At 39.2% G+C, this 23,087-nt stretch overlaps 1 protein-coding gene across 1 annotated transcript in view; it reads left to right on the top strand.

Annotated features, from left to right (window-relative positions):
• Positions 1–608: 608 nt before the first annotated feature.
• The window catches only part of gna11b (guanine nucleotide binding protein (G protein), alpha 11b (Gq class)), a 57,174-nt gene continuing 34,695 nt past the window's right edge, over positions 609–23,087 (top strand). The window contains exon 1 of the mRNA XM_082173176.1: positions 609–1,576. Coding sequence (XP_082029302.1) covers positions 1,441–1,576 — 136 coding nt within the window. The 5' untranslated portion in view covers positions 609–1,440. The remainder of the gene's footprint in view (positions 1,577–23,087) is intronic.

Here is a 23,087-nt window from a genome sequence, read left to right as displayed (position 1 = left end):
TATATTTATCTAGGTAGCACTTTATTTTACAGTGTCCTTGTTACATAATGTTACATGTACTTACCATAGTAATAACAGTAAATTATGCATAATTACATGCAACTAACCCTCAACCAAATCCTAATCCTACCCTAACCCTATAGTAAGTAGTAAGTACATGTAGTTGCTTAATATTACTCAGTACTTACATATATACTTACATTACACTGTAACAATGACACCTTAAAATAAAGTGCAACCTTTATCTATAAGTGCAAAACTTTGAATGCCACTTTTGTGTGTGTGTGTGTGTGTGTGTGTGTGTGTGTGTGTGTGTGTGTGTGTGTGTGTGTGTGTGTGTGTGTGTGCGTGTGCGTGCGTGCAGAAATCTGTTCTACAATGCGAGACTCCTGTGAAAGCAATAGCGCTCAGCCAAGTGCACACACTATTTCCTCAGAATAAGAGACACGCCCCAGAGTGAGCGCTTTCAGATCAGAATGCCTGACTGACTTTGTGCCGTCGACCAAACTTGACAGTTCCTGTTATCCGCACGCGCACAGTTCCCGCCTCTCCTTTCCTTGTCAATCATCCGTGGAATCACACTAGTGTGCGCGCGCACGCAGCTCCGCTGATGTAGGAGGAGACGCTGCGTGCTGTCATCCGCACCAAAAAAAAAAAAAAAGTGGCATATTCCATTTTTAAAGGCAACGGGCTTTTTTCCTCCCTTCTTCCAGGATTTTTAAAAATTTTCTACAAGTGTTGTGACAGACTGAGAGCTTTCATTATATAAAAGCGACACAAAACGGAATGTTTTTGACATTATTCATTGTGAAGCAGTGACGCTTCATTCACCCCGAACGGACAGCAATTCCTCCTTTCCAGAGGAGGTTTTTTTCCCTCCGTTTGAAGGGGTGGATACGGCTGGAGAGGAGGGGGGGGGATAGCCAGGAAAAGTGGATGTCGCGACTTTGCGATCTGTCCCGTTTTCACCGGGACCCGTGTTGGTGGTGAGCCGCCGCGGAGCCGTTTTGTGGGAGTGTCGCATGTAACTTACGCGAGGATAGTTTGTCCTGGATTTTTCAATCATTTGCGAGATAAGGCTCCCGGACCTCCTTCTCCTCGTCGACACTATCCTCCCGGTTTCTCTTCCTCACGTACCTCCGTGATTTCACCGCGGTCCGCACGCGGGGTAGAGGCTCGCGTTCGCCGCGAGAGGACTGAACGCAGCGCGCGAGGCCCCCCGGCCCCCTCCCCCACTCTCAAACCCCCTTCAGATCATCTCCTCACCTCCCTCTCATTTTTTCCCTTCTTTTTCTTAATAGTTTACCTCAGAGAAGGAGAATTAAGGGGTTATTTCATTATTTTTTTCGCGCCTTTTTCCAACGGCTGATTGAGCGAGGCGATATATATATTTTTTTTCCTGGTTTCTGAAGCCCCGACGAGGCCAGTAAAGCAGTGGGGATGACTTTAGAGTCGATGATGGCCTGCTGCCTGAGCGAAGAGGCCAAGGAGTCGAAACGGATCAACGCAGAAATCGATAAGCAACTGCGTCGAGACAAACGCGACTCGAGACGGGAGTTGAAGCTGCTTCTGCTCGGTACGGAGACCGCAGTTGCCGCCGCCGCCGTTAAACTCACTCACTCACTCTCACACACACACACACACACACACACTCATAGTCAGTCGACAGGTTTCGCTGTGGTTTTCAGCTGTGACTTGTGGTGCTAAACACACCACCTCCGTTTTAGTGTGGTGGCGGCTTGAGGTGTTTGTGGTTAATGTTTTTTTATTTATTTATTATTTATTATTATTATTCAAGTCAACAATACCAACGTTACGAAAAGTGCTAAGGCGTTAGCGCTTTAGCATATGTGGGCCGAATGCTGGACAGGGCCTGGCATGCAATGCAACAGCACACAAATCTCAGCATGCTCTCTGTTGTGTGCATGTACATGATAGTGCTTGTCATCATAGGTCTTCCTATACAATCGTACATTAGCTAGTTAATTTTTCTAGCTGTCACTTTTGTGTTATGAGTCAACCCCAAGTGGTGTGTTGTGTGATGTTGCATGCTGCTTGATAAGAGCTAGAAGAATATGTGCAATCAATAATGAGTTTACAGTATGGCAGGTTTGCTCTGAAAGATGCAAAGTGTCAATAGGTGCAAATGACATGAGACTGTTTTGTGGTTTGTGTTACTACATGTCAGATTACACTATTCAAATTTTAGGGAAATGATGCTGAGGTTTGGGAGATTGTCAGCTGAACGTTTACAGCTTTAGTGATTTGAAGTATAGAAATGGGCGTAGTTTTGGTTTGAAGATATTCATTTAGTTTATTTATTTTTTGCTATAAATGGTCTTTTGTGGTAAGGCCTATCACCCACATGCAAATATGGTTGATAACATAACTGCAATAAAGTACTAGCCTAGTTAACAATGACTTGTTTACATAGGATATATTACGTATTTTATATTATTTAAGCACCGAAAACGTTTTCAGTTTGACTGAATTTTACTTAAATAACTTTTTTTAATATATGAAATCCAGGTTTTATATCTGGTCCAGACTTTAAAGGACCTTATGAAAAAGTAACATAGTTATTGTAAATTGTTTAACTATACCATTTGTCAAAATAAGAATATAATTACAGGTAAGACCATTGATGGGCGCTTCATTGCCATGCTAAGGCCAATGTTAACGTATTTCTTTCCCTTTATCCATAGCATTTGTTATGAAAAATATTAGCCCACACATAGAAAATCTATCTACAACAATGCCACAGTTGTAGCCTAATATACACCTTTAGTGAAAAATCTAAATCTGAAAGTTAGTCAAAATTTACCACGTGATCAATTCTAGTAAAGGTTGTAATGAGTAGTTTAAAAAGCTTTCTAATGTATGTTGGTGCAGGATGATATTCTCTCGTCTTTTCATCAGTCTTTTTTTAGTTTACGTGTCTGTTTTAGATCACATTTTACTTTCTCCAGAGCATTTTAAAGTGGCATTGATAGTGAACGTGCGTCGAGTAAATGGTGATTAGCGCGCCACGCATGCACAATTAAATATTACATATTGCGCAAGTAATTAGGCTAGTTCGTATGGGAACTTGGTGCTTAAAAAGCTCAGAATGCACAATGTATATAATTAATTAATAGCCTGATTCTATGTTTCCATTAACCATGGTGTATATTGGGTTGGTTACATATATAGACACTCTTCTGTGGCTGCAAAGGATGCTTTTCCCTTGATAATCTTCAAATTAATGAGAAAAAAAAAACAATTAGTTTGTAGGTATCAGGCTTGAGCGCTAAACATCAATCAATTTACCATGTCAGTCGGTGCCACCTGTCAAATTCGGGTCGCTGTTGCTCTTTTAACATTAATTCTTGGGTCAAATTATCTCAAAATGGTGGACGGTTATTGCCTTATGAGGGCGTGAGTGCTCTGGACTCTGGTTACTCCCAAGGAAGGAGAATTGGATGCTTTATCAAGCTGTGAAGTTTGGTTGCTGTTCTGTGTATGACTCAGTGAATTGGTAAGCGGTGATATCTGACACGGACAACCCGTCATTCATTTCCTATTAGTCAGGGCTGTTCTTCCGCTTGAAACCACAAAATGAGCTGCTAGTATGGATCATAAAATACTATGAAACTGAGCAGATAATAAAGACAGATAGTAGGAGAGATGGACAGAAGTTTTGGTGACGACATGTGTGAAGATGATGTCCTATTGACCCTTCGCTAAACTCCTCCCACTTTGGTTACGGTTGACGAGCTTCACACGACATTGGAATGAACTTGAAATTTGCTTTTTCAGCAAAATATGCCACAATTTACTCTTCGTTCGTTATTATTTTGCCCCCAAATATCATCATCTGCCATATTATCAACCTATTGCTCTTTTTTGATGTTACAGGTCTAGAGGCGTCCCTACGAGAATGAACACGTTTGATACCTGAGACAGTACCTGTAGAAACATTTAAAGAAGCGTTATGTTCAATTAAACTTAATATTAAAGACTATCTGCTGATATCATTTTCGAATGAGACTTTAGATTTTACTGTGTCGTTCATCAGCGTGTTTTACTGAAAATGTTAACAAGAAATCGTTAGCTTGTTAGCTACAGTATCCAGGGGGGCGGAGCTTAGGAAAGAGTCAGTTGACTTGAAATTTGCATCTTTATTATTTGGCGTCTACTTGATACATTGGCGAACCAGTATTGAAGATTGTAGTACCAGTTGTTTGAAGTTGCCCCCACTCGAGCTCATCTAGTGTGGTGAACTCTAGTAATGCGAGAACAGGAGCAGTTCTGTAACAGTGAATGATTGTGAGGACACGGTGGCTCCTATAATGTGGCTCCTCCGTGACCTCTGTGAAAATACAAGAGTTCGACCTTTACCGCTATGAGAGAATTAATAAGTAAAAGTTCTCTCCCTGTCTCATTCCCTATCCCTATCCCCATGCCACCAAAGGAAGTATATATATATATATATATATATATATATATAAAAAAAAGCAGCTTGTTGGTGCTCAGTCATCCTATTAATGGCCCATCCTAAATAAGTTAAAACTGTCAGCCTAACTCTGGATAAGTCTTGGCTAGTCTGGATTAGCCAGGACCTTAATAGGCTTTGCTTCCATGGCTGATACCATAGCTGCTTTTGTGTTAACCAGCTTCTCACTCTGTTAAAAACAGCTTAGGCTAGTTAAGCTTTGACAAATTGTGGTTATTAGTAGGGCTGGCCGCTATTTCAGATATTCACAATGATTTTGCTGCACTTTATTTGGTCACACATTTTGCGATCCTTGTCGTACATCTTACATGTATTAGAGTATTGTATGACTGTGGCATTATTCATGTTTGGAAAAATTTATAAATAATTGCTGGTAAATATTGCAGCCTAACACAGCCAAGCCTTGGCACAAGATTTTTACTGTATTTTAGACATTTTGCATTAAATATAGTTCATTATACATTAAATTGGCTACTTTAGGTTGTCTCTGAAAAATGTATCTTTAAAGCCATTTTAAACCAAATACATGAAGATAATAGACTGGAATATATGTAAAATGTTATATATTTTTCTTAGTTAATTAATTCCCTGGGAATCAAACCCATGACCTTATAATTGCTAATGCTGTGAGTGATCTACTTTTTTCAAACTAAAGTAGAACATCTGATATTCTCTCAGAAACCTTAAAAATAAATTTATTTTTATTTTATTTTATTCCAGAAAAGATTCTTTCTCGTGCTTTTGGGCAGGGCTGTTTTGTTTGACAACCTTATATTAAGATCTCATATAGTCACAAATTGAATGAATATGTAATCCTAATGCCTGTATTATTAAGATGATCTCTGTGTGGCTTTACAGTTTGTTTGGGCCACAGGTAATGCAGATTCACTGTTACATTTTGTGAAATGTAGAATTTGTCCTATTTTTGATTGACATTAATTGCACTTTCACGCGGAAACACACTGGGATGGTGTCCCGTTTTTACTGTGCCGCAAAATGGAAAAGCAAGTGTTCTGGATGTTCAAATGAACAGGATTTAACATTTGTATTGATTCTTTTTTTTCTTCTGAGGTGACTTTTACAAATAATTAATTATATTAATGCCGTTGCACTACAACATTATTAGAAAATAATGCATAATGTTTATGAATTTCCCACTGCTGTCTGTGCTTAGCGCTGAAGTAATGTGCCATGTATTGTTGTACAGATTTTCTTGTCCTTTGAGATCTCAGAGAATTATTGTGAAGCTGTCACATCTTGAACTGAAATCTTGATATGTTATGTCATTCATGAATTCATTTCCAATGCACAGAGAATTTGAACTGTAAACCTTATATTTTCTGTGTGACTTCTGAATCAATGTAGTGTTTGTTGTGTTTTAACTCACTTTGGTTACGGTTGACGAGCTTCACACGACATTGGAATGAACCTGAAATTAGCTTTTTCAGCAAAATATGCCACAATTTACTCTTCGTTCGTTATTATTTCACCCCCAAATATCATCATCTGCCATATTATCAACCTATTGCTCTTTTTTGATGTTACAGGTCTAGGGATGCACCGATCCACATTTTTTCACTTCCGATCCGATCCCGATACCTGAATTTGGATATCGGCCGATACCGATACTATTCCGATACCAGAGCTGTGTTTGCTTTAATATTATTATTATCATTATTGTTTATTTTATATGATGCTGAAATAAACTCCTCTCAACAGGCAAGTATGATATGGCCTACATATTTATGCATGTATGGTAAGTATAAGGTCAGAAAAGGAAGTCAGAAAAACAGTAAATCCTGTTAACAGGAAAAATCCCATTCTGAAAACAAATATGCAACTGTAGGTCATGTCAATATTTATTACATTCCCAAAATGTCAAATACTTGAGTCTTGAAATAAGAAAAGTGCAAGTGTAAACATCTTACACACACACACACTATCTAAAGGGTGATCCTCGCTCCGATGCTGTAACTCTCTCGATGAATGCTCGATCAACATCAGCCATGTGCAAACAGACAAGCGGATTTCGCCTCAGACGCGCGTCAATTTCGCTTCAAACTTTTGCTTTTTACGAGCGTCAATTTCGCTCTGGGCGCGCGAATGGATTCAAAATATTCAAGCGTCCAACTAGACGCGGCAGACGCGAATTTGACGCGCTATTCGCGTTTGGTGTGAACGCACAGTAACGTGGTGCTTTTTTAAATGTTTGATTGCATTCGTTGTGTTGTACGACGCGAGGGAGCTTCAACGAGCTCTGAGTTACGGCTTTGCAAACATTGCATTTTGCTGTCTTGCTCTGCGGTGTTTCCAGTGTGAAGAATTTCCACACAGCGGCCGCAAACTGCGGAATGGATTTCCTGAGCGGTGGCGTGTCTCATAACTCTGTGTCTCATTGAGCCGCGCCTCCGTTCAGGAAATCCATTCCGCAGTTTGCAGCCAGCTAGCAGACTAGCCGGCGGGAATCACTTTTGGAGTCATTTCAGCAGACAACGTTAAAGCGCAGACATGACTCAAGGATATCGGATATCTCCGCAGGTTGGATCGGGAAAATCCGATACGTGAATTACGCTGGTATCGGTCCCGATACCGATACTGGATCGGATCGGCCCCATCCCTATACAGGTCTACAGGCGTCCCAACGAGGATGAACACGTTTGATACCTGAGACAGTACCTGTAGAAACATTTAAAGAAGTGTTATGTTCAATTAAACTTAATATTATTGACAATCTGCTGATATCATTTGCGAATGAGACTTAAAGCATTTTTAGATTTTACTGTGTCGTTCATCAGTGTGTTTTACTGAAAATGTTAACAGAAATCGTTAGCTTGTTAGCTACAGTATCCAAGGGGGCGGAGCTTAGGAAAGGGTCAGTTGACTTGAAATTTGCATCTTTATTATTTGGCGTCTACTTGATACATTGGCGAACCAGTATTCAAGATTGTAGTACCCGTTGTTTGAAGTACAAGAGCTCAGTCCTGCTTCTGCAGAAAATAGAATATGCAAAAAGAAACAGGATATTATTCCATGCTCTAGGATTTCAGTTTTTTTTAAAGTAATAATAAATTGGAGGTGTTAAAAAATGCTTGATCACTTGATGCTTGATGACACTCGATGAGAGACTAGCGACCCTCATCCATGCATCTTTTTTAAGTTTTATTTGTTGTGTTAAGAGATTAGTCTGTGTTGTTTGGATCCTCTGATCTGCTCAGAAGCAATTGAGAAGAAATACACGAAATTCATGTTTTCTTTTAGAAGAAAACATTATGCATAGCATATATGTGCACTCACCCTCCCTCATTTGCGTGTGAGTGGGACATTAAGTGTGAAGTTGGATTTCCAAAAGCAGTGACTATTCCATGATTGCTCATTTAAGAAATTCCTAGAGATTCCTAATTATGCAATCAAGAAGCATTCACAAAATATGCTGTGCCTTTCTGTCATCTTATGGGATCCAAGTATGAGATCTTCACCAAGTTGTAATCTCATGCATGCTCCCAATTAAGATGTTCTCCCTGATGATGTAATTATACTCTTAATTTTAACAGTGTGTTTTATGGACCACAGAAATGCTTTCAGCCTTGCAACTTTTACATACATTTAAAGGGGTAGTTCTCCCAAAATTAAGATCTTTTTGATGAAATCTGAGAGATTTCTGTCCCGCCATTGAAAGCTACGCAACTACCATTTTGACTCTTAAAAAGTTTATGAAGAGATAGTAAAACTAATCTAAATGAATTGAGAGGTTGAGTCCAAATTTTCTGAAGAGACCTGATCGCTTTATATGATGAACAGATTTTATTTAGTCTTTTATTCACATAAAAGCATTGATGCGCAAGAACAACTGTTATTGGTTCTTGCAGAAGCTCAAACGTGCTGCGTAACACGAGAATGATCCTCATTGGTTCTTGCTGAAGCTCAAACGTGCTGCGTAACACGAGAATGATCCTCATTGGTTCTTGCTGAAGCTCAAACGTGCTGCGTAACACGAGAATGATCCTCATTGGTTCTTGCTGAAGCTCAAACGTGCTGCGTAACACGAGAATGAACCTCATTGGTTCTTGCTGAAGCTCAAACGTGCTGCGTAACACGAGTATGAACCTCATTGGTTCTTGCTGAAGCTCAAACGTGCTGCGTAACACGAGAATGATCCTCATTGGTTCTTGCTGAAGCTCAAACGTGCTGCGTAACACGAGAATGAACCTCATTGGTTCTTGCTGAAGCTCAAACGTGCTGCGTAACACGAGAATGAACCTCATTGGTTCTTGCTGAAGCTCAAACGTGCTGCGTAACACGAGAATGAACCTAATTGGTTCTTGCAGAAGCTCAAACGTGCTGCGTAACACGAGAATGAACCTCATTGGTTCTTGCTGAAGCTCAAACGTGCTGCGTAACACGAGAATGAACCTCATTGGTTCTTGCTGAAGCTCAAACGTGCTGCGTAACACGAGAATGAACCTCATTGGTTCTTGCAGAAGCTCAAACATTATGCATAACACGAGAATGTACCTCATTGGTTCTTACTGAAGCTCAAACGTGCTGCGTAACACGAGAATGAACCTCATTGGTTCTTGCAGAAGCTCAAACGTGCTGCGTAACACGAGAATGATCCTCATTGGTTCTTGCTGAAGCTCAAACGTGCTGCGTAACACGAGAATGTTCCTCATTGGTTCCTGCTGAAGCTCAAACGTGCTGCGTAACACGAGAATGAACCTCATTGGTTCTTGCTGAAGCTCAAACGTGCTGCGTAACACGAGAATGAACCTCATTGGTTCTTGCTGAAGCTCAAACGTGCTGCGTAACACGAGAATGAACCTCATTGGTTCTTGCTGAAGCTCAAACGTGCTGCGTAACACGAGAATGAACCTCATTGGTTCTTGCTGAAGCTCAAACGTGCTGCGTAACACGAGAATGAACCTCATTGGTTCTTGCAGAAGCTCAAACATTATGCATAACACGAGAATGTACCTCATTGGTTCTTACTGAAGCTCAAACGTGCTGCGTAACACGAGAATGAACCTCATTGATTCTTGCTGAAGCTCAAACGTGCTGCGTAACACGAGAATGAGCCTCATTGGTTCTTGCTGAAGCTCAAACGTGCTGTGTATCACGAGAATGAACCTCATTGGTTCTTGCAGAAGCTCAAACGTGCTGCGTAACACGAGAATGAACCTCATTGATTCTTGCTGAAGCTCAAACGTGCTGCGTAACACGAGAATGAACCTCATTGATTCTTGCTGAAGCTCAAACGTGCTGCGTAACACGAGAATGAACCTCATTGATTCTTGCTGAAGCTCAAACGTGCTGCGTAACACGAGAATGAACCTCATTGGTTCTTACTGAAGCTCAAACGTGCTGCGTAACACGAGAATGAACCTCATTGGTTCTTGCAGAAGCTCAAACATTATGCATAACACGAGAATGTACCTCATTGGTTCTTACTGAAGCTCAAACGTGCTGCGTAACACGAGAATGAACCTCATTGGTTCTTGCAGAAGCTCAAACGTGCTGCGTAACACGAGAATGAACCTCATTGGTTCTTACTGAAGCTCAAACGTGCTGCGTAACACGAGAATGAACCTCATTGGTTCTTGCAGAAGCTCAAACGTTATGCATAACACAAGAATGAACCTCATTGGTTCTTGCAGAAGCTCAAACGTGCTGCGTAACACGAGAATGAACCTCATTGGTTCTTGCAGAAGCTCAAACGTGCTGCGTAACACGAGAATGAACCTCATTGGTTCTTGCTGAAGCTCAAACGTGCTGCGTAACACGAGAATGATCCTCGTTGGTTCTTGTGAAGCTCAAACGTACTGCGTAACACGAGAATGTACCTCATTGGTTCTTACTGAAGCTCAAACGTGCTGCGTAACACGAGAATGAACCTCATTGGTTCTTGCAGAAGCTCAAACGTTATGCATAACACAAGAATGAACCTCATTGGTTCTTGCAGAAGCTCAAACGTGCTGCGTAACACGAGAATGATCCTCGTTGGTTCTTGTGAAGCTCAAACGTACTGCGTAACACGAGAATGAACCTCATTGGTTCTCGCACTTCAAGCAAACATGCTTAAGTTTCCGTTTACCTCAACTGATTTGTGAGTTGATGAATGTTTAAATGTGAATAAAAGCTTAAATTCAATCTGTTCATCATGTAAAGCAATCGTGTCTCTTCAGAAAACTTTGAATAAACCGCTCAATTCATATGGATTAGTTTTTACGATCTCTAGAACTTTTTGAAGCGTCAAAATGTTAGTTGCGTAGCTGTCAATGGAGGGACAGAAATCTCTCAGATTTCATCAAAAAGGTCTTCATTTGAGTTTTGAAAGTCTTACGGGTTTGGAACGAGATGCGGGGGAGTAATTAATGACAGAATTTTCATCTCTGGGTGAACTATCCCTTTAACATGCGTGTTGTAATGGGTTTAATGGACTGTTCATTTGTTTTGTATATTGCTATCCCATTTGAACATATAATGTTTGACCCAGTTCAAATTCCATTCAGAAGTCTTAATGGTCATAGTCATTATATTTTAGCTCATCGTACGTCTTCTTTACCCGTTTGAACCCAACTCGGGTGTTTGAAATGGTAAAGAGTTCATTTTATCCAGCTTCTCGCTGGCTTAGTTTGACAGGGCCATGACTTCCTGCCAGTGCAATTCATTTAGCTGCTCGCTTCACTGCTCTTCTCCACCCTTTCCCCCGTCCATGCGGTTTGTGCTGCCCCTGGTCTGCCCTGAAGCCCTTATCAGGCTATGGAAGAGCCAGGCGCACTGGGCCTTGTTGCTCTCTGTACTTGGTCAAAACAGATTAAAGCTAGAAATTGTCCCCCAAAATTAAGTGTCCTCTGTTGGAATGGACAGAATTTTTTCTTGCACTGGTCTACATTCTTGCTAGTCAATAGTTTCAGGTGTTGACGCACTAGCACTCTTCTGACTTCAACCTTGACGATTTTATATAAGGATGAGTTGAATGACCATTGCAGCAGTTTTTAAACATGATCCCCAACTCTAGACTTTAAGCATGCAACACCGCAACAGTGCTATTTTAGTATTATTTATATATTTAAGCTGTAATTTTTATTTCAGTTGTAGTTTTAGAAATTTTAGTACTTCAACTTATTTATATATTTTATTTCAGTTAGTTTTTCAACGTTTTTAATATATATTTATAATATATATTTTATCATATTTTATTTGAGCTTTTAGTTAACAATAACAACGCTCACACAGCAACAAATAGGATGTCACACTCTAGTAAATATATCACAAATAATACATTTAAAATAAGAAAATATATAATCTCCACTTTTTTTGTAACAATGATTTGTATTTTAGCTCTGTACTACAAGTTTGAGACTGAGCTTGAGGCTATTTACCTATGTAATGACTAAAATAATATACTTACTATTGTATTTATTAGGTTTTTTTTGTTGGTCAATTTACTGTAATATAGATATTGTCTCTTTTCTTTTTCAGTACCTTTTAACATTGTTTTTTCATGTGTTTTTTCTTCTTTGTAGAAGAACCTTTGTAGTCTTTCTTGTAATTGCCTTGTTTTAATGAAGTTGTAAACGAAAGTAGTCCAAGTGGTCAATCTGTGACTTGTAGATTCTCTGTCGGTCACGCGCGTCTTCTCGTCATTCAAACTTTCAGGTCAGCGTTTAAAATGACACTTTCATACACAGTGGAACGCACCGAGTTTCTTTGCATAAGTTGCCATTTCCGGTCTCTTGTGTTTACAATTTCTAGTTTAACTGTGTCTTTACACGGAAGCTTTTATGTTAATGGTGCCAGTGTCATTGTGAACAACAAAACCAGACAATTTTATTTAAGCTTTTTATGCACCAAAATGGCCTGGTGATGTGGTGTGTGAGTTTGTATTGTTGACAATCTGTTAGCATTGGCAGCAGTTGTTTTGGAGTGCTGTGTTCCTGGCTGCCCTACTGAAGATTAAACTTTGGTTTTAACGGCCACATCATGTTTCAGTAAGGGCCTTGGCTTCTGCACACACTTTCACTTTCAATTGTAGTGCTCCCAGGACACATCCGTCTTGTTTTTTTTTTTTTTTTCATAAGAAGTCCTTTACTTTGTTTTCAGAGCAACAACTGTTCTCCAGTCAGTCTCTGTCTCTGTCTCTGTCTCTGCTCCCTCCCTGAAGCAAGGCTTCACGGTGGTTTCCACGTCCAGTGCAAACAAGAGGATTTGCACTTTGGACTTCCACCTAGCAGGCGTCGAAACTCTTGGCCGGCGTGTGCATCAGGTGTCTGCGCGGGGCTTTTTGTTTGATTGCGACCCACCGTCGCAGAGCATAATGGATATATGAACATGCTGAGACATCCGTCTTGATCAAATAAGGCAGTGAAGTCATGACTGTGCCTCTGTGACAAGACGCTATGACAGCCCAGTCTAGAGCTGGCGGGATATTTCCTGTCGCTCCTGTCCATGTTAGGAGAGCTAATAGACTTGAGTTTATCACAGAACCACCCGCTTTCTCTGCTTAGAGAACAGTGGATCTCTGTGGATGATGTTCCTGCCAGATGATTTTCCAACCAAATCACTACCAGAACTAGGGCTCAGATTTTTGTTGTTGTTCATATGTGACTCAGATCTGCTTTTTCTCATGACAGTGTGAACAGCACAAACCACATGGGATCTGATCTTTCCAATTCTGATTTGGGCCACTTCCATATGTGGTCCTAAATCCAAACAGGGGTGCGTTTCCCTTACAAACGACGCAACTCGCTGCTTAACTACGATGCATCGTTGAAGAAATCAACTAGCTAATCACGACTGTTTCCCAAAACCGTACTGTCGCAAATTGATCGTTCAACCACGCTGGTTAATGATGTCACGCACGTGGTGGAGTAATAACTTCTTGAATCAGTTTGAGGTCGAATTAACGCTAGATGTTTTGCTATAAATTACGGACATGGCATCTGAGGACTATTTTTCTCAGTTATTTTGCTTTATTTCCAGATTCAATCATAGGCTCGTTCTTGCGTACTAGAGAAAACAAACAAACAAAAAGACGTAAATGACATTTGTATGTATTCTAAATAAAAGATACAGATTGCACTGAATGTCAGCTTGCTTATTTTGCTCAAGACAAGGATTTATTAAGACCACATATCATGCAAACTAGAAACTCTGCTTCTAACCACAGGTCGAGAGCTGTCGTTCCAACCACACAACTTTGCGATGCTGTTTGCGAATGTTCGTTAGGACGATGGTTTCGGGAAACACCGACTCGCTGAACTTAACGCATCCTCGTCTTAGTTTCTTTATATTGACTGCGCATACATTCGCTGGCTTCCGCAGCAGATCACACTATAAATAAACGCGTAATCGCTTACTTTAATGTCCTCCGTGTTTACTTCGGTATGACTGCGTGCTGCGTGACGTCTTTTTATCATTCTTTTGCACATGCAAGTCAGTTCAGGACCATTATTTGTTTGAGCTGGAATCTGATATTGGCCATATTTAAAACAACAATGTGAACAGCTATACAAAAAAAATCGGATCTTGGCAATAAATCGGAGTTGAATGCTAAGGCTCGCAGTGTGAACGTAGTCTAGGGCACCAAAATGCATTACAGCTTTATGATGTTTTAATCAGCTGGTGTTTTACCTTCTCAGGCCCCATCCATCCACACAAAATCTGATATTTCTAAAACAAAGAGTTTTCTCTGCATTTTGGCCTCCCATCCACCAAAGATCCACCAAATATAAAGTAGGGCTGGGCGATATGGCTGAAAACTGTATCATGATATAAGCGTTTCATATCGGTCGATATCGATAATTATTGATCTTTTTTATGACCCATTTAAAATAAGGACCAGGAGAATAATATATTACATTTAACATTTTTATTTTAAACTGAACCTTCCTCTGATTATAATCCCCTCAGTTATAAAGGCAGAAATGTCACACAACCATGGACAACACTCAAATAATTAAAATGTAAACATAAGTCTAAAATCACAATGAACACTTAACAATTATCTCTTAACATTAAGGTGCAAAATTAAAGAATACGTAAATGCCTAATAAAGTGTAATAAAATAGTGCAAAGTGTTAAATATAAACAGAGAAACCGACGACGGTCTTGCGTAATTTGCGGACGACATTGGGTCAGACTACGGTCAGACTTATAAAATCCCCCAAACTGCCATACCGGCGAGCCGACTTTCCCTGTTTTATCAACAATTTCCTCACTCGCTGCTGCACTCACTTTTCACTTATCACTCCACGCCGGTTCTGTTACTGAAGAATCCAGCAACACGAGACAACGATATGGCGCAACCATACTGTTACATGACCAGCTGTTAGCGTGTCACCCCCTACGGTTACCAGAGAGTGAGTGCCTTTGTTCATGCAACCAAACTTGCTTCGCAACTTCTGGTTTCTTCCGCCGGAATTTTTTTTATTATCAAACGTTTTATCGAACGCATTTTTTATTGATATTGATTGTCTATCGCGATACATATCGTTATCATCACCCAGCCCTAATATAAAGTGTGAGTTTAAATCGAATTGGCCACAACACATAGGTGAGATTTGAATTGGAAGTGGAATTTACTGAATTCTGGGAAATTAACGGGATAGTTCACTTGAAAATGAAAATCCTGTCTTCATTTACTCTCAAGCCATGTTTCCATCCAAAGTTGCGAATTTGACTTGTGCGCAAAATTGGAATATCGCATAAAACATTTGCGAATAAAGCACTATTTCCATCCAGCGAGCCGAAGAGAACAAAATCGTCACTTCCTGATAAACAAGTGCTAAATATCTCTATATTTATATTCTATAAAAATCATTTTGTTTATAATAAATTATGACTCAGAGCGCGCAGACGAATGCTGCTGTTTGGGAACACAGTCGTGTAATACAGTTCTGGAAGGTAATTATACTCAACCGCTTTGACGACAGACTTTTATTCCGACATTTCAGCATTTCAGATGCTGTGCAATGAGATCGGTCCGTTTTTTGATAATGATGGTGGACGCTGGGTATTTGGTTGTGGTTTGGTGTTGTAGATTTGATTGCTTGCTTGCAAGTGTTTTTTATCGTTGCTGTTTGTTAGGAAAAATTTTATCACCAATTTATTGCCTGCCGTTTTTATGGGAACATCTTAAAGCATTTTTGTATTGTCATATGGAAAAAGAGATTTGCCATTTAACATTGTTGGTCCACATGTACATAAATACTCCTTTCCCCTAAAGGTCCTTGCACACTGAGTCCGAAATTCTCATCCGTCATAAAAATTCGGATCGGGTTCGATTTTCATTTTTCGCAACTGTGGCAAGCATTTTGAGAGGTGTTTTGTCAATTCAGAGCCACCGAATGACGAATACAATAAAACGCATACAAAAATTTCAGACTCAGTGTGCAAGGACCTTATGACTGACTTCAGAAGTGTTCGTGTACCTGTGAGGGTGCATTTGAGGTCTTGTTCACAACATTTTTACTTGAATTTTGTTAATATTAATTAGGGCTGCACGATATTGAAGAAAAGTGCGATATGCGAAATTAAATAATGCGATATTCCATATGCGATACGATAATGCTTAAAGTGTGTAAAATAAACTTAAATTATCTTTAAAATATATTTACTTGTTTCACATTCTTTTTGCTGCAGTGTTTTACTGTAGCATAAGAAGTGTTATTTTAACATCAGTGTAAACCACAGGGTTTAGTGTTCCAGGAAGGCCTACATTAGGGTTATTTAACAACAGAAACTGAAAATCAAATGTAAAAATAAAACACTGCTGAGTTTTCACTGTATGAATTAAATATATACTGATTCTTATTAAAGCTACAAAAGTTATTCAGCCAAGAGCAGTGAGTGATTTTTATTCATGACTCCAGTTATTGCAAGCTTATATGCATATCGCGATATATACATTTGCGATATTTCGATAATTTTGATATATTGTGCAGCCCTAGTCACCTACCTATCGTTCCTTCAAGGCCAGTATCAGAATTTCGCATAACAGCAGGCAAGTGGAATCCTGAAGTGTCCCTAACGGTAGGTGATGTCCTCTTTAATGAGGCTGGATTTTAATTGGCCGTGAGTCCCTGCTGTTACTCTTATATAAGCAGCCCCTCATCTTAACCGGCCTGTAGAGAGTGCTGTTGTCTGAACCGCACACATGCTGCCACACACGGCGCCAAACGGGGCCAGGTGGTCTCGGAGGAGAGCTAAGTGAGAGAGAAGCGACACGGGCGTGTTGTGCCTTGCCCTCACGATGCTCGGAGAAAAATAGTGAGTATTTTCATCCCAAACTTGCTGTTTGGGTTCTTACAGTGAGATTACTAAGTGAAAGATCTCTATTTCTCTGATGTGTGTATTTATAGATGTTCTCTCTGTTATCCTTGATGAAATTCTTCAAGGTGATTGACTGACCTGACTTCTGAGTTCGTCCTCTGCTCCCCCTGTGCCGGTATTTATAGAACAGGTGCCATTCTCCGGCAACGCCACAGAGACCTGCGAGGATAGATGGCACACACACACATCATTCTTTATTCCTGTCTTAATTTCTTTCTTTTCATTATTTTTCATCTGGTTAGGCTCAGCCATAGCATACGACGAACAGAAATGGACTGGCCAAAAGATATGACTTTGTATGGTAACCATGTGTCTAATTATACACCGCAAACCTCGAATGGCCTTTCCTGTTGCACACATGCACGTTTTTCCTTTTCTTATCCTTGACACATTTAACAGATCAATTTCCTCACAAAGTAGGCCATAGAAACGCAAGCCCACTGATGGAAAGGAACAGAAAGGGAGCTTTTAGTGAGTAGATGTGGAACACAGGCAGTCTTCTTGCCATCTCATTGGTAGCAAACATTCGTTTTCTTGACAGTTACTCGAAGATGAATGACCGTACACACACGCTCACATCCCAATAGGGTTGGGTATCATATTTGAATTTTAACGATTCCAATTCCAATTCTGCTTTTCGATTCCGATTCTTATCAATTCCTTTTTTCAGTTCCAATAAGGTAAAAAGCAAACAAACTTGGATAGGATATCATTCACATTTATTCTAAGTCTTATTTCAAAACATTTAATTGTAGCCGAATACCACGAACAACAGGCTAAAGAACACTCACACAAGGAACTATGGTTTAAAAAACAACTAGCAGAACTTCAATTAAATTCAAATGTATTTGTATAGCGCTTTCCACAATACATATTGTTTCAAAGCAGCTTTACAGAAAGTGCATTTCAGAAATGTACATAGAAAAATACAGTTAGTTAATCATGTATTAATTTAGGGCATAACATATCGCCAGCGTTGAGTCGTCTCTTCATAACTAATATAAATTTCAAGCATTATTAAAGGGATATTTCACCGCTGGAAAGATGAATGTGTATTTAAATTGGTTCATTTATGTAGTTGAAATGTGAAATTATTTTAGAAGTTGGTGCCGTCTAGACTGAGAAAAGCCAGAAAATTTATTTTTGGCTCATGTGGTTGAAAGACTACAACTCCCAGAATGCACTTGCTTCGCTGCCCTACGAGGACACTCCCAAGCCACGCCTACTGGTTACAGAGGGCAGTATCGGGAGAAATGATACAACTAGGCTACTAGTCGACTGGAAACTGAAAAGACGGCGTTTTATCGTGAGATCCCCCTATGGGTGGGTTGAAGACATGCGGAACGAGCTCCTCCTACTGGCTGTAGTCTCTCGCCTCTGGACAAAAGAGCCTCTGATGACGATAAATGACGTCATCAGAGGTTTTTTTCCAGACACACAATACAGAAATCTCTCGTCTCAGGGGGACATGAGGGAGGGAAGCACGGTCACTCGAAAATACTACCGGGTTTCTACCGATACAAAGCTTAACGCTAATCGGTGAAGTATCCCTTTAAAGACAAGTAAACACTCAGTAATTTAAAAAGCACAAATAAACAAATTAGCAATTGGAACTGAAAAAAGATACGATTGAAATTAAGATTTTCAGGTATTAAGGTACAGAAACTAATCAAATGTAGGATAACACAGCACTCTATAAATAAAATATACATTACAAATATAGTTACAAAAGTTATTCAGTCAAGAACAGCAACTGAATTTTCTCTTTGTATATGTTGATTGATTAACGTTATTATAGAGATGGCAGCAGGAATTTTAGGCTGCTGTCACTTTAAGAGCTGCACGGATCCAATATATTGTTTCACATGCAATTTCTTTGTCAACTATTTCCTTTCACCTAAGACATAACCGACTGTTCACGAGGATATTTTGATATATTTTTGTGTATTTATCTGTTCAAAAAGACGCGGAAGAGAACTCTTCAACTCTCAGTATCGCACACTATACAGTATGAGAGGCGGCTTTCTGTGCACACGCATTGGATGTGTCCGCAAAACAAAACAGCGTGTGGGTCTTCTTGCGCTTGAATTGTTTTAAGTCATATTAAAATGCACACAAATGACAACAAATTTTCAATTCCTGAACTTAAAGCAACACTATGTAAAATTTTTTTACCTTAAAATAATGTTTCCAAAATCGTTTCAGTGGTTCATCAAGTCGTAACAGGGTGAAAGGCACTTATGCCTCCGCTTTGCGGCCCTATATCGGCTATAACCGCACTATGCAAGTTTGCCAGATCGGGTCGCGTTTCTGTAGTTCTAATGAGACATAAGAAAACTACAAATTTGACTTGCTTTACGGCAAGCGTTACAATAGTCATTATTTTGTTTTTCTTCGTTTCTGATGTCGCAATACATCATGCTTTCATAAAATCATGCATCATACTCTACCTTGTCTGTGGACATCGTTCATTCCAAAGCCGGTGCTGGATAAACAGCGTGCGTGCGACAGTAGGCTAAATTATTTACGACAGTGGTAATGGACAATTCCACTTCCAACCTGTAGGGGGACCGACGAGGAAAAGTTCCATAGTGTTGCTCTAAAGGGTTAGTTCACCCAAAAATGAAAATTATGTCATTAATGACTCACCCTTCATGTCGTTCCAAGCCCGTAAGACACAGATGTGCTACGCATTTATACTATGTGAAAAAACTCGAGGCCCAGAGAGAAGGAAATTAATAGTGGAATAAAGTTGTTATTTTTGTTGTTTTTTGCGCACAAAAAGTATTCTCGTCGCTTTATAAACTTAAGATTGAGCCACTGTAGTCACATGGACTACTTTGATGATGTCTGTATTACCTTTTCTGGACATGGACAGTATACCGTACATACATTTTCAACGGAGGGACAGAAAGCTCTCGGACTAAATCTAAAATATCTTAAACTGTGTTCCGAAGATGAACGGAGGTCTTACGGGCTTGGAACGACATGAGGGTGAGTCATTAATGACATCATTTTCATTTTTGGGTGAACTAACCCTTTAAGTATCCGATTCCAGAATTGGAATCGATTTTTTGATTCCCCAACTCTACATCTCAGCCATTCTAGTATAATGCGGAGATTAAACATAGCATGATTTGCCTCTTTGTTAATTATTGGCTCATTGCAGGTGTAATTTGAAGGACAACTGGTGTTCATCTAAAGGTTTGATGACGAGGCCTATCAACCATCTGGTTACCAGGGTTGTTGTGCTTCATTCAGAATTGAATTGAATGGAATGTCTTTTAAATTCCAATTTAGTTTAAGAAGCCTTGAAAATATATAAAGGCTTTATGGGCTTAGGGTGATAAATGGATGGATGTTTGAAATCCTCTCTATAGGAATTTGTGTTTAGTTTTCTATATTTAGTTTGATCACATTTAATAAAATACCTTTTGTGTTCCAAGGTTGAAGAACACAATCTGTACTGAATTTCTTTAAAATACAATTCAGTCCTCTTCCATGCTATGGGTCGTTCAGTTTAAATCCACAAAATCATATTCTTGATCTTGTTTTGCAGTAAAATGAGCATATTTTTTAACAAGATCATTTATTTGAGAAGCAAAACAACAAAAAAATGTAAAAAATAAACTTGTTTTCTCTTTGAATTAAGTTTATTTTTCTTACCCTTTTCTTGATTGAGTTGTTCATGTTTTATTCATACAGCTTACAAAATGTTGTCATAATATCTTGTGATTTTGCTTCTTAGGTAAATTAATCGTAATTTTAAGGATGTTTACAGGAAAACCCCAAAAAAAAAATCTTATTTTTTGCTGGTCCAGTTTTAACCAGCCGAGACTAATAATGCTTTCACATTGTTGTCTTAAAGAATTAAGCGTAGGTTCAGGCTTGTTTATTTGTTGGTTACTGTTCTCCTTTATGGAAGGGAAAGACCTTTTTAATTGTTATTGGCTCTGTCCCTGCAGCATTTCCTGTTTTCCTGTAGTAGCGCTGAGACATGGAGCGTCCCTGGTTTTCAGCGTTTCCCTTCCGTCACTCATAAAGAGCACATTAGAAACGGGAGGCGACGCTACCAGTCTACAAGTAGCCATTCATTAACATTACATTCCATCCAGACGGCAGCTTTAACTAGGAATCATAAGGCAACTAGTGTGAGGAACCGCATACTTCTGAGAGATGACAGACGGCTCCAAAATGAGAACTTTTTTAAGGCCAGTAAAATGGAGTCTTTGGTTCTGTTAATAACCTTAAAGACAAAGACAAGCTGTGCTTGTATACATTAAAGGCTGATTACACCAATTTCTCAAAGTTTCACCGACACATTTTGGCCTTCTGAGAGCTTTGTTTTAGAAAATTCTATTGATTTATGGGATCATAAAAGGCCATGTATTGCAGAAATATGACTATGCATTATGTTGTTAGGCAGGGTGTGTCTGTGAAATCATGCTCTTATTATGACAGCATCACATTTAGGAATAATTATTAATGTGCAAATTATTAAATAATTAGACATTGAATTTTTAGTGTTGTTGTTGTTGTTGTTGAAATAGAGACTTTCAGTTTCATTTGCGCCATATGTTCAGAACACCATGTGGGAGCAACTTTTGTTCTTAATGTCTTTTGTTTTGCAGTTCTTGATTAAGTGAATATAGTTTAGTTTAACAGTGGTCATGTGGTTTTAGAGATCATTGTTGGTGCTTATTATAGTTTGTCTTATCTCTGTTCTACAGTTTAAAGTGCATAATCAAGTGTCAGAGGTCGGAAGCGTGTTGATTCAAGTCACTTTTTAAAAGTTGTCTTGTTTTTATTCTCAGTGATATAAAGTGACATGACATGAAGGCCAAGTATGGTAACCCATACTCTGAATGTGTCCTCTTCACACACATTAGCAGGGCCTGGGGAGCGTTTGGGAGTTAAGTGCCTCGCTCAAGCGCACCTCAAGTCGTTTCTTCCCGGTATTGAGAATCAAACGCACAACCTTTGGGTTACCAGTCTGACTCTCTAACCGTTAGGCTACGACTTCCCCCGATATGTGTCTGTTATGGTCTCTTTGAGATGAAAGACTATCTTTAATATACCACACCTTTAAAGTGTAGTTTATAAATGTGGCAACCAGCTGTAAGATAATGGTACTATTAGTTTGAACTAAAACAGCTTTGATGAATAGAATGTGTCTTGCTAAGCTCAAACTTTTGAACGATAGTGTTGTTATACCCAGAAAAAATGATCTCTCGACTGCTTTTGACCCTAATTTTAGTACCCTTTAAAGTACCCTTGTTTTCTGGATTTGTTGAATTTTCATACATTTGTAATGCCTTGCATTTTTTTTCTTTTGAGTTCAACAAATATAATTTCTTTTTGGTGTCCAGTCTGGCCAGTAGTTTTAATTTTTACTTGCCCTTTCACAAAAAAGTATAATTTTTTATATTTGCAGTGTATTTTTAAATTGGCGTTTGTGGGGTTTTTTATGCTACAAGCTGGAAAATATACAGCTATAATGCATAAATTATATGCATAAATATACTATTACTATAGTATTACTATATACACTATAATTACTAACTCCATAAATGCATGCTAAAAAATAAATAAATAAAAACTATAGCAAATGATGCAAAATATTACTGATGTGTTTGTAGTTTACCACATTCTTACTGATGCGCTCAAGAGTCTCTTTTTTTTTAAAGACAGCATGCTAGATAACATTATCTTATTGACAAATCAGCATCCCATATATCTGAAGTTTTGGACCATGGGAATGTTGTTGCTAAAAAGACATTTGGTTTATTGGTTTGTTTTATTGTCTGAATGATTTGATCCATGTGACATTAAATATTGCAGCTACCCTGACTAAGATCCATTGCAGTCGCCGTATCACTTCTATGGTTGCATGATGCATGTTTTTGCATGAACTTGTAAGACTTATTGGCCTTTGGGAGAAAAGTTCAGTGCAACCGGTGCTAGTGGAGTTTACATAGTCAAAATAAAATAACCAAGCACTTCCTTTTTGAGTCATGCAAACCTCAGTAGGTTTATCTCTACCACTCAATGCTAATTGTGTGGTTGTCGTTTATCTGATACGCTCACCTCAACAGTTCACTGCGGTTAAAGCGCGAGGCAAATGGCCTACTGGTTACATTTGCATGCTTTCCAGGAGCATCCGTGCCGCTTCCCCCTCACAGTCTGGGCGTCTGCAGTGATTCAAACCTGCGCTGACCGAAGGGTCAGGAGAACATATGGAGGAGTAGGTTCAGCTCAGACA

This window comes from Leuciscus leuciscus, assembly GCF_965113295.1.
Source record: "Leuciscus leuciscus genome assembly, chromosome: 6".
Classification (NCBI taxonomy): domain Eukaryota; kingdom Metazoa; phylum Chordata; class Actinopteri; order Cypriniformes; family Leuciscidae; genus Leuciscus; species Leuciscus leuciscus.
The sequence above is the reverse complement of the archived record's forward strand: the minus strand, read 5'-3'. Positions and strand labels throughout refer to the sequence as shown.